Source organism: Sciurus carolinensis, chromosome 17, assembly GCF_902686445.1.
Source record: "Sciurus carolinensis chromosome 17, mSciCar1.2, whole genome shotgun sequence".
In the NCBI taxonomy this organism is placed as follows: domain Eukaryota; kingdom Metazoa; phylum Chordata; class Mammalia; order Rodentia; family Sciuridae; genus Sciurus; species Sciurus carolinensis.
Genome location: NC_062229.1, coordinates 16,383,383 through 16,396,517, shown reverse-complemented (window position 1 = coordinate 16,396,517; position 13,135 = coordinate 16,383,383). Strand labels below are relative to the sequence as shown.

The 13,135-nt window shown below is 41.7% G+C and overlaps 1 protein-coding gene across 1 annotated transcript in view; it reads right to left on the bottom strand.

Moving 5' to 3' along the window:
* LOC124968535 (olfactory receptor 7A10-like) overlaps positions 1-10,262 on the bottom strand; it is a 55,320-nt gene extending 45,058 nt beyond the window's left edge. Inside the window, exon 1 of the mRNA XM_047531084.1 lies at positions 9,816-10,262. Within this exon, the coding sequence (XP_047387040.1) occupies positions 9,816-10,262 (447 nt within the window). The remainder of the gene's footprint in view (positions 1-9,815) is intronic.
* Between the last annotated feature and the right edge of the window lie 2,873 nt (positions 10,263-13,135).

Here is a 13,135-nt window from a genome sequence, read left to right as displayed (position 1 = left end):
TTCTTTCTCATGTCAGAGTTCTGTTTACTTACTCAGCTTGGTGCCCATGGTGTGAACACCAGAGTGACCGGGTTGGTGCAGACCTCACCAACTCACAAAGCGTTTATTCAGCGGTGGAGTCGGCATCAGAAGGCTCACTTTCTGGATAGAAAGCAGCCCCCATTACAGGGGAGGTCTGGGTCTCTATAGGTTACATGCTGGAAGATGACTGAACCACTGAAGACTTCGTCAGAAAAGATCAGTTCTGGCACTCAGGAAACATTTTGTGAGAGTTTGTAATTTGCATTTACTGGACAAGGATGGAGGGTCCAGGGTTCAGCATTCAGTGCTTATCTCCTTCCCTCCAGGGACTATTGTACTGTCACTGGAGAAGTATTTACTTGGGGAAGGATCAATATTTTGACTGCCCCCCCCCAGAGAATATCATTTTTAGGTTTGATGGACACCTTCTTCACAGGGATTGTCTTGTCACTGGGAAGGGATGTATTGGGAAAGGACCAGCGTTCTCAATATTTCACCTTCTTCCTCCCTCTTCCCAGGCTGCTGTATTGGGTGTTGTCATTTCCATACCATTTGCATGGTCTCTGCCACAATCACATCAGACATTTATCAGATATATATTTAGGAAATACAGATCTCCAAGTCATGTCTCTATAGAAAGACAAATTTCAAATGATAGGAAGATCAATCTGCCTCAACATCAAACAGGACTCTAAATAGGAAAAGATAAACTATACTTTATATTGCATTACTACCCACAACATGTCTTTTTCATACTGGAAATACAATTACTGTGCAGTGGAAGATTGGATCCCATGTACAAGGGGGTTTGTTCATAAAAGATTTATTGGCATGGTTTGGTGGAATTATTGAGCTGTTTCTGCCTGAAAATTTCCAGGGCTGTCTAGAATTATTAACCCTTACATGTTCTGAATGAAGTCACGTATGGTTTGTATATGAGTTATCCCCCCAAAGTTCAGTATTAGGCAATGCAGAAATGTCAGATATGAAAGGATTAGAGAAGGAAAGCTGTAACTTCTTCAGTGGATTAATCCACTCAATGGATTAATCATTTGAATGGACTACTTGGTGATAAGTACAGACAGGAGTGAAGGTGGAGGAAGTAGATCATGGTTGGGGGGATGCCCTTGGGATTCTATCTTATCTCTGGCTCCCCATTCTCTCTGCGTCCTTGCCATGAGCTGGGAACCTTTCCTCCTCCATGCCATTCTGTCCTGTTTGTCCTCATATCAAGTCCAGAGCAATGGCATCAGCAAACCATGAACTGAACCTCTGAAACCATGATCCCAAAATAATCTCTTGTCATGGAAATTGTCTTTGTCAGGGATTTCAGTCAACATGATGAACATCTGACAGACACACCTACCTTCTCTAAATGTTATCATGATACTAGAGGGGTATTGAACAAGCAAAATTAATATTATCCATTCTGTATCTCCTTCATGTGCAGGGATCATTTCAGTCTTCATGTTCAATGGATGACTCACAAGAGTGCTTGAGTTCCTGCCCAGTCAAGCAATTTCAGATCACAAACATGCAAACAACTTCCCACACAAACATGCATGTTCTTTTTCCTGGAAAATAATCACCATTTATCACTTTAAATTACATTCCCATTGAATAAATTTGAACAAGAGAGTAATTGTGAATGGTGTCTTTAAATATCAAAGCAAATTCCAAAGCAAAAAGTAGCAGATTATTCTACTTGCTTTCAGTTCCCTTCCTTTCACTTACTGTAAGGGTTAACTATTGCTGTGTAACAAATGGGTTTAATATAATATCTTACCATCAAATAGAAGTGCAAGGTGATGAGTTATTCTGAGCTCACTGGTCCCCTTTTGAATCTGCAGAGAGTTGTGTGTCCCCTGGGTCCCTCTGTCCACCTCAACTGGGCTTTCAGGTGCACAGGGGACTCAACAGAGTGGTGGCTTAAAAGGAACTGGCTTCTCTTCCACATTCCTTCTCCTCCAGCTGTCTAGCCTGGATTTTTCAGCAGCCAAGGCAGGTTTCCAACACAGAGCAGCAGAAATGTCCTTGAAAGTCCCTTGGGACTCACCAACAAGCTAATCATATTTTATTGCCAAAGCAAATTTAAGACCCTAAACTCATCTTGATCATCTTAAGTCTTGAAGGATGACTTCTTCCAAATCCATCCTCAGGAGCTGATCATCTTAGAGAAGAGGATAAAAGTTAAAATACGGTCATCCCTCCATGTCCATGGAGAACTGGTTCTAGGACCTTCAGAGATACACAAATCTGCCTCTGTACCAGGAAAGAGGCTGAGAGCAAAATGTACTGAATGAGCAGGCTTGATGCCAAGAAGAGTTAATGAAACACGTAGCAACCCTGATTGAACACATACATACAGGAAATATGGCCTGCATTCATGATGGAATAATATTTGGCCATTAAACAGGAATAAAATCCTGTCATTTGATAGTAATTTTATGGAATGTTCATTTTCACATAAGGATTTATGGATCTGCATATGCCACTTGTGATCCTTGTGGAAATGTTTTGGGTATATGACTTGTTACAAATATTCTCAAATGTCTGTATTCAGTTATAGAGGATACTTGGTTACAAGTAACAAAGAGCCAAACCACTTACTGAAACAAATTCTGTATTTATTTATATATCACCCATTTCTACCTAGGAACTCAAGGCTACCCTCACAACATTTTGATGCAATTGAGGACTTAGTCTTCTGGTGCTTTTCTACAACATCATCCTCAATGTGTGTTTCTAATCTCATGGTCACAGAATAGCTGCTATACCTCCAGATATCAAATCTGTATTCCATCCAGTAACACTGGGAGAAGAGTCAAGGACGAAGTGTAAAGGGAGTCGCAGGTAGGTCTTTGCAAAATACAAACCAACAAAAGAAACCTCTCAGTAGAAGTATAAAACACAGATGGGGAAAGTGCTATATCGATAGCTCAATGAGTTTTCACATAGTGAATATCCTCCAAGCAACCAGAACTCACAAAAGAAATAAAATCTAACAGCCACACAGAAGCTTCTATGTAAGAATTCCAGGTGCTACTTCTGCCCCTGTGGTAACTACTCTCTGGAATCATAAGAGAACAGATTACCTGTTGACTGAAGTAAACTTCTTATAAACAGAATTGTGCACTTTTGTGCTGCCTTATTCTGCTCAATATTGTCTGGTATGTATTTTGTCCATTGGGATGATGTGATGTGTGTTTTCCATAAAACTCCACCTAACAGACTTCAGCTTACAGCTCTTTGGCCACAACTGGGGCATGAGAGATGGTGTGTAGAATAATTCCTGAAGCAATGTCCACAGCCCACTTCCCAGAACTCTGAATATGTTAGTCAGGAGTAGAAGAGATTAGGCTTCTGACAAGTGACCACAGAGAGGGATATTATCCCAGGATATCTGAGGAAGTCAAAGTCGCCACAAAGGTCCTTACATGTGGAAGAGAAAAATAGAAGAGTCAACGTTGAGGTAATGCAATGTGAGGAAGACTCACCTGCCACAGCTGGCCTTAAAGAGGGTGGAGGTGGCCATGAGCCAAGGAACGTGGGCAGCCTCCAGGAGCAGAGAAAGGATTCTGCCTCACAAACACTTGAAGAAACAGTCCTGCAGACACCTCAATATTTAAAACAAGTAAAAGTAAAAACATATGGGATTTTTTTATTATAAAAAGGGGATTTATTAGATGGGCTTATACAACCAGAAGCTGCATAGTCCACAATGACTGTCTGCAGCTGAAGAGCTGAAAGAACCAGCAGCTGCACAGTCCAAGAGGCAGTGAAATATTTTACATTTGTATCCTTTTAAAATTCCACTGATTGGTGACAGTTGGTTATAGCACAAACAGAAACCAATAGACATGGCAAATCTCTGACTGAATAGATTGACAGAGTGGATGGACACCTCAAACCAAATCCATGTTCTGAGGTTGAGGGAAAAGCCAAGAATGGACAGAAATTGTTAAGGAAACCTGCCGATCTTTTCCGCCATGAAAACCTGAACAAGATGACTTTTAATGGAGTAACAAGGGAAAATTTAATTTGGTTTTCATTACAGTATATCATAAAGCTGTGTTTATCAAAATATTTGAAATGACTTCAGTCTATAATATATATATATATATATATATGTATATATGGAGAATTATCCCAAACAAATCCAATCCTATAAAATCAATGCTATTATAAATATCCAAATCCATGACAAAGGTTTTTGAAGTACCTGGTGCTTGAATGATTATTCTTTGGAAGTAAACTTGCATTCTTAGCATGAATAACCATTGTAATTTGAATTTTCAGGCAAGAGGCAAAAGAGTATAGGACTTCTACAAGAAATGATAAATTAATACACTGAGAATTAAAAATGATGGAAGAACTAAAGCAAGTAGAATTGAGAACATGATGGGTGGATTCAAGTATGAAAATGTGCATGTCTCCAACAATATTCTATTAAGTAAAACAGGACACATGCAGAAAGAACAATCCCACATCCTGTCTCACGTGCATTTTTTACAGTCATTAGAATGTGTAGTAATGACTACTAGAGGCTGGGAAGGGTGGGTGGGGAAGGAGGAGGCAGGTGGGAGGTTGGAGAACTGGTACCAAACCACAGTTAGAGAGGAGGAATGAGTTCAGTCAAATTCTCCAGCACAGGAAGTAATTCACATTAATGTTTTATGAATAACTAGGAAAGAGTTCAAAGTCTCCAGACCAAAGGCAGTAAGGAGTAGAGAGAAACATTAATTACCTTTATTTATCAGAACATCCTCCATACACATATTGAAAGATTGCACTGTGCACTGTATATACAATTTTACATATTAATTATACATTTTTCCTGAAATTGTTTAAGAAAATGGAATTGTTGACTATTCTGATTTTATCATTCCACAATCTACACTTGATTTGAACTATTACACCATACCCCATAAATTTGTACAACTAAGAAAATAATTTTTAAAATACAATATTTTAAAATATGTATGTCAAAAACTTTGATAATTTTTTTTAAATTTTAAAAACTAGGGGAAGATACATAATATCTTATATAATGTGGAAATCTGCCTCATTATTACAATCATTTACTATACTTACTGCAAAACATCAAATTGTAAAATTCAAATATGGACAATAAAATGTATCTTAATAATGAAATAAAATTAAATGAAATCTGAAGAAGCAAAATACACATATAAACTTATTTCAAAATAATTAGAATTTTAAAATCCCAAGGAAAAATTGATTTGATCCTTAAAATACCTGAACCACTGACCTAAAAGAATAAATACAAATGGCTCAGAAACATGAAAAGGTGTTCATTTCATGAATAGACAAAACAATCACATTAAAATAATCAAGGAACTTCAAGTGCCTTAAGTTGGTGTTGGATTTCTTCCTAAGACTGCTCAACCTGAAACAGAGCCTTCCTTGTTGGGGAGAATCCCAGAAGCAGGAATTTAATCAGAAGCTTCTGTTTTGTTCCACCTTTAATTTTACATCAGCAAAGCTTCTCTTGAGCCAACTGAACCTCAGGTCTGGAAGCCTGGCCTGGTCCCCACAGACTGGGCAGGGGCCTCTTCATCCCCTCTGTGACCTAGGCTGGGGCCTCTTCCTTCCCTCTGTGACCTCAAGCTCGTTGCCTGGTGACAATAAGCTCTTGCTTCCTTGTCAAGCAGTGGCCAGGAACATCCAGACACAGTGTGTACAACATGGTCCAACAAACTGGCAAATGCCAAGTATAGTTTTTAAATCTTCATTTAATTTTTACTGACATGTGTGTGTGCATGTGAACAGGGGTCAGGGTGATACTTTAGCCCATAAACACAGTGTCCAGTGAACAAAACAGCATAAGGAACCTTTCCCTCTCCATGTCATTTCTTTGTGTTCCCAGGTTTGAGCTCCTCACTTCTAGATCCTCAGAAAACACAGGACAAGGTGTTCTGCTCTGCAGACCCTCCTCCTCCTACTCAGCTGTGGAACTCCAGGACTTCTTCTTTCTACTGAACTGTTTTCTGGTACCCATTTTCCAGCTTCCCTCCCTCCCTCCTCCTACTGCCTCCTTGCCAGTCACTGGGGTCACTATTCTGTATTCAGACTGAGGCTCCTTTGCTTCCACATAGGACAGAGCACATGTGGGTTTGGCTGTCTGGCTTCTTTCATGTGGCAACGTGTCCCACACCCTTTACTTTGTTATGAATGACAGGATTTCTTTCTTCCTGAAGGCTGAAGAGTACTCATTATGGATACGCTGCTTTTCCTTTTTCCATGCCTCTGCCATGGGAAGCTAGGCTGGTTCCCTGCCTTGATTGCTGTACTACTGTCAAGGGAAAGTGAGGACGAGCAGGTGCCTCTTTTGAATGCTGGTTTCATTCCCTCTCTGTTCTCTGTCTTATCAAGATCTACCTCCATGAGTCTGGAGTAATTTTCTGTCTCAAAGCCTCTTAGGAAATCTACCTATGGGTATGTTTCTGGCCCAGATTCTCTCCTCTCTCTTCAAACATCCCCTGAATTTCCTTCTATTCAACAAGAATTCACAGGGGACAAACTCCTTACCAGGAACTGTACTAGACATCACGGTTGCAAGCACAGGAGAGATACACTTCTGAAATTCAAGGAATTGATACTGCGTATGAGTAGTAAAATTCAGTAAGTTCAGTGAGACCGAAAGGAGAGTCATACAAAGGCAGGAAGTCTTCCATTTGGTCTCATTTTCATCACTGCAGAGCACATCTCTCCTAGTAAGTGTCCAAGGCAAAAAGAAACACAGAAGGCCACTTCTGAGAATTTTTATTAAAGGTAAAAGATGTTGTTTCTTCAACATGAAAAACAAACCATTATTTTAGATGACTGGGAAAATGCCAGGTTGTATTCATCAAACTTGGGACTTTATGAACAGCACCAAGGACAGGAAAGACCCTGAAGGAAGACCCAAGGAGAGAGCTGCTTTAGAACTTGTAAAAGCAGAAAATGTTGAAAGGCTGGATGAAGGAGGCGAGGCTCTCTGGTCCTCAGTGTCATGCACGCTGCTAACTCAGCAGATACTGCGATGGCCTTCACTGAGGTGTCCCATACCCTTAGGCCCTTCATCTCCCTGCTCTTCAGACTGTAGACCAAGGGGCTCCTTACGTGAGTGATCTGCACCAAGGTCACTCAAGGTTATCCTAGACAGCAGATGTCTGCAGAACTGAGGCTTCAAGACCAGTGCTAGGGTGTGAATCTTAAGTGTCCCTCAAGGGCACTGGGGTAAAAGCAGATTCCCCACTTGGTGCTATTGGAAGGTGGGGGAAATGCTAAGAGGGGCTCTAGTAGGAAGTTTTACGTCACTGGTGGATCACACTTGAAAGGGGTGCGAACCCAAGTCTCCTCCTCTTCATTTTTCATTTCCTGGCTATGAGGTGAGCAGCTTTACTCTGCCACATACTTACCACCCCCATCATGTGCTCACTGCCACAGGGCCAGTCCCTCAGATTGGAACCTTGCAAACCATGAGCCAAAATAAAACTTCTCTCCATATAAATCTCAGGTATTTTGTTATTGTAACAGAACACTGACTAACACAGTCAGTGCATGAAGCAAGGACACCACCAAGTGAAAGGCTGTGGACTAGACCCTGGTTGATTTAATTCTGAGTGGATGAAAGAAGTCTAAAAAGTGAAGAGTACTTCAGTAAGAGAGAAAGACCTAGAACAATAGAAATTAATACACTGCTATGTTATTGATGAGGTGGCAGAACTCTGGCAAGATCACAGAACAGTGTGGGCTTTCCATGGTTGTGCAGAAGAGAGGCAGTCAAAGATGTTCACTTAAGAAAAAGCCACGTTACAATCAAATGTTAAGCTGTACTGTCTCCCTTAGTGTGTACATAGCAGAGAGAGCAAGAACAATGAAAGATCAGGTGCCAGCAATTCTTATCATCCCAAATCTGCTTATTTCAATATCCAACATTTTCACACCAATCTGCAAAGCAAACTTCACCATAGTCTGCTGCACACGTTACATCTGGATTGGTATAAAGCCACAGCACATTATCAGCAAACCATGTTCTCTCTCATCTACCTGATCTCATAAGGGTCACTCTAAACCCAGGATAGACTATGGCAGCTACGATTTCCTGGGAGAAAGTGAAAAGCAACCATGAGTCCTGAAGGAAAAGGAAAGGTCATTGAAATTTTTACTGTGAACAATGGTGTGCTCAGACAACACTCATTTTCTCATTTATAATTTTAATCAACTTTTTATTTGGAGAAAATTGTAGATTGACATGTTCTTGTTAAGAAATGAGGCCAAATGATCCAAGTATTATAATCCTTGACGATTCCCATCAGTCAAGGATTCCGAGTGTTGCCCCATTATAGCCACATCCACCTACCTCCCTGTCCAGTGACTGTCCACTCATGACCATTAATCTAGTTACAATTTTTTATTGCTAACATTTCAAAAAAGTTTTCAAACACATAAAATTGTGCACCTGGGGAAAATGGTGGAGTAGATACCTGTGACGACAGGTTTGTCCATGAGTATGGAACACCACACTGAAATAGAAAGAGGATCCAAAAGATGAGGATATGACCTGATGACCAGCTAACACCCTGGTATGTTTAAGGCTACCTTGTCAAGAATGTAATTTATGGAAGTGATACAGCAAGGAACACACACTTGAAAACCTATTGTCAGCCAGGCATGGTGCTGCATACCTGCTATCCCAGTGACTCAGGAGGCTGAGGCATAAAGATTGCAAGTTCAAGGTCAGACTCAGAACCCAGCTAGGCTCTAAGCCACTTAGCAAGACCACATCTCAGACATAAAACAGGGCTCTGGTGGGTAAATATCCCTGGGTTCAATCCGTGGGACCAAATTTTTTTTCTCAGATTTTCCCCCAAAATAAAATTATAAAAATGACCTTGCTTTTTAAATATATTTCACAAGTGAATAGATATTATGACTATTTTCAGTGAAATAAACAATTACTTAGCATAATATATGTCACTTGAGCTTAAATTATTTCTAGAAATATATCTTATGTGATAAATGTGAATGTGCAAGTCTTCCTTTTCCAAATATGGGAATCATTTGGGGAAAGATGAAGAAGGACAAATGGAGAGGATTGGATTTCAGAGAGATCAGAAAGTGTCATAATGTGAATGATGCAGTTGAGCTGCATGCAGAGGTGGAAGTCAAAGGAATAGAAACTCACAAATAAAGTAGGAGGAGCAACTTCTGCTACCACTTTGTGAAAAGAACCCAGTTTCTGGCTCTGATGTTCGGAGTCCTGCAATCATGGGCTTTTCTCCAGTTTCAGTCAATTGACATTTAATCTTTCTCTTTCAAACAGTCTCCTCAGTGCACTCTTGAGGTCCTGATTCCTCAGACTGTAGATGAAGGGGTTCAGCATGGGGGTGACCACAGTGTACATCACAGAGGCTGTTGAAGTTGAACGTGAGTTTTGGGTCACTGCAGAACTGAGGTACACACCTAAGCTCGTGCAATAAAATAAGGAGACCACGGAGATGTGAGAAGCACAGGTGGAGAAGGCTTTGTACCTCCCCTGAGCTGATGAGATTGCACGGATGGAGGAAACGATCTTGGAATAAGAGTAAAGAATGCCAGTGAGGGGGCCACCACCCAGCAAGATGGCAGCAACATAAATCACCACCTCATTGAGAAAGGTGTCAGAGCAGGCAAGTTGGACCACCTGGTTGAGCTCACAGAAGAAGTGGGGGATTTCCAAGTCCGTGCAGAAGGACAGGTGCAACACCATTAAGCTTTGCAACAATGCACTATAAAACACTCACAACCCAGGACACCAGAATTAGCAATCCACAGAGATGGGGCTTCATGATGACCAGGTAGTGCAGGGGGTGACAGATGGCCACATACCTGTCATAGGCCATCACAGTCAACAGAAGAATGTCCAACTCTATAAGGAGTACAAAGAAATGAATCTGGGTGATGCAGCCTGCATATGTGATGGCCTTGCTCTGTGTCTGGATGTTCACCAGCATCTTTGGGATGGTGGTGGAGGTGAAGCAGATGTCCACAAAGGACAGGTTGGAGAGGAAGAAGTACATGGGTTTGTGCAGGTGGGAGTCTGAGATGGTGGCCAGGATGATGAGCAGGTTCCCCAGCACAGTGACCAGGTACATGGAGAGGAAAAGCCCAAAGATGAGAGGCTGCAGTTCTGGGTCCTCTGCAAATCCCAGAAGGAGGAATTCTGAAATCTCTGTGTCATTCATTGGTTTCATGTGGTTGGTGTGACTATGAGAGAGAGAGAATGAGAGAGGGAAAGGAGATGCATTTCTACTGTTTAATTTCTATTTTCTCTCATTTTTATTCACAGTAAAGGCATCATTTTTATATTTCATCTGAATCTGGTCACCTGTCAAGGCATCACCTACACATTTTAAAACAAGTTCCTTCCCATCTCTCAGCATTTCCTCAGGAGGTCATATAATCTAGAACTATACTGAGAAATCTCTAGTGTACTTAAAGAAAAAAAGTTAATATTTACAGTGCCCTGGGAATAATCTAAAAAAATGTGCGATTGGACAGTAAACCAATGTCCCCACAATCTAAAGATGGAGAAAATTATAAGCAAATTTTGAAAATTATGTAACAACCCAGATAAGGAGATGCTTGGGAAGAAAGGAAACAAGGTAAAAAAGAGGAGAGTAGATGGAAGGTTTTTTTTTTTTTTTTTTTTAAACTGGACTTTTGGCAAAAAGAAAAGAAGTTGACAAATCTGGTTTGAACAACAACAAAAACATATCTGCAGGAAGAGAGAGCAAGTGCCACAGGCTATCAGGGAAGAGTGTCTGGCACGAGGCAAAGACCTTGCCAAGGCCCTGAAGAAGGTGCCTGTTTCAGACGTCCAAAGTGGGCAAGGATGCCAGTGTGGCAACAGGAAAGAGGAAGAGGGAGAGGGATGGCTCAGAGGGTGAGAGCAGAGCAGTGACCAGAGACTGGGAAGGGAGCGGGGAGGGAGGACGGGGTGGGCTAGTGGATGGTAAAAGCTGCAGAGAGGACTTGAAGTCTGAGTGTTCCACAGCACAACAGGGGACTTGAGTTCCCATATGTTTCATTTATTGCAAAATAGTTAGAAAACAGGAGTCTGAGTTTTCCTGTCACTCACAATGACAAATGCTGAAAGACATGAATGGGTTGAACACACTGAATTGGTCATTAAACATTGACACACATAGCAAAGTGTCACAAGGTCCACCGTGAATAGATGCAATTATTATGTATGAATTAAACAGGGAAATCAATTTAAAAAGGCAATTCTCCCTCTAATGTCTTTTGTAGGACAGTTCCTTGGTTGCATGCATCACAAGGTATGATTACACCTGAGGAGAGCTGCTGTGTGTGACTCCTCAGATCTCAGAGCTGACAGCAGCATGCTGTGTTCACAGTTTCAGCCCCAGTGTTGTGTTTGTTAGCACTGCATGAACACAGAAAGGCACTCTGAAACTCCATCACTTTAGTTGTAAAATGTTGCACTAATGCCACCCAGTGCATAAGGACCTGGTGGGAAGCAAATGAGGTAACGTGAAGAAAATCTAATTTAACTTACAATAGGAGAACAGTGTAGAGGTATGTGGACTGAAGACAATGAAAACCGCTCTGTGCAGATGCAAAGTCTATGAATCCATGAGAGACATCTGCCGAATGGACTCATCACAGCCTGTTCACAAGAGCCAAGATGTGGAATCCACCAGGATGTCCATCATGGGATGAATACGGAAAGAAAATGTTTCTGTCAATGGGAGAACAGATACAGAACACAAGGGAATCATATTCAGCTAAGAAACAATGAATCCTGCCATTTGCAGCTGTGTGCATGGAAACAGAGCCTGCTGTCATTCATGTGTGGAAGCTAAAATCCTAACCTTACACAGGAAGAGAGGGGAATCGTGGTCACTGGAGACTGAAAGTGTACATGGGAGGGGTCAGAAGAAAGGGAGACAATAGTTCCCAAACTCTGAGAGCCAGGAGGAGCCAGCTCTGGGGTCTGCAGCACAATAGGGGAACTGTGGCAACAGCAACCTTCCACACACTTCACAGTAACTACAAGAGCCTGAAGATTCTCAGCACGTAGGAGTGACTAATGCTGGAGGAGAAGCAAAGCTGACCACCCTGCCTTGTTCATTTCACCCTGCATGCATCTTCCAAAGTATTCTACTGTGCCATGTAAATAGGTAGGAATGTTATGTGTCCATTAAAACATACTTAAAATCATATTTACCACATTGAAGAATGCAGTTGTCTTGTGCCACTGAAACATCAAGACAAATGATTCTGCCCAAAGCTTTTGCATTCACACTATAAATTAGCTGCAGAACTTTCCTTTGGACTGAAGTGCACTGTCACTTAGTTTCTCCTGTCTTCCTGAGTCCTGGAACCCCTGGACGCTCGGGGATGGTGGTGGACTATGTCCTGATGAAGCCATCAGAAGGGCTGGGACCCCACAGGTCAGCAATGCACTGACACGCCCCACCCACCAGCCTCCCAGCTGAGCAGCACAGCAGCCCTGGAGTCTCAGGTGTTCACCAGGGGAGGGCACGGCTGATCTGGAGTCTAGCTCTGGGCCACCAGGGCCCAGCATCATGAGATTATATTGCATTACGTACCACCAGCCTGGGGAAAGACCTAAACTCAAGATTCAACGCTCAGCTTCTATGAAATTCATATTGCTTTTACACTATCGTAAAGTCAACAACCGTCATTAGGTGAAGGCATCGAAGTTTTGTACAGTCTATGCATTGAGCCCAGGTCCCTTGCTCCAAAACCTGTATGTGTGGGAATGTGTGCCTGCACACACACACACACACACACACACACACACACACACGACATCATGTGCTATCCCGGGCTCTCACCACACAATGAGGAGGCAGTACACACACAGGGAAGCTGTGGTTAGCATGTCAATTTTCCTCTAAAGAATAAAGAAATGGTTACCCAAAGGACTTAAAATCAGCATATTACAGAGATACAGCCACATCAATGTTCATAGCTGCTCAATTCACAATAACCAGATTGTGGAACCAACCTAGATGTCCTTCAATCGATGAATGGATAAAAAAAAGTGGTATATATATACAATGGAATATTACTC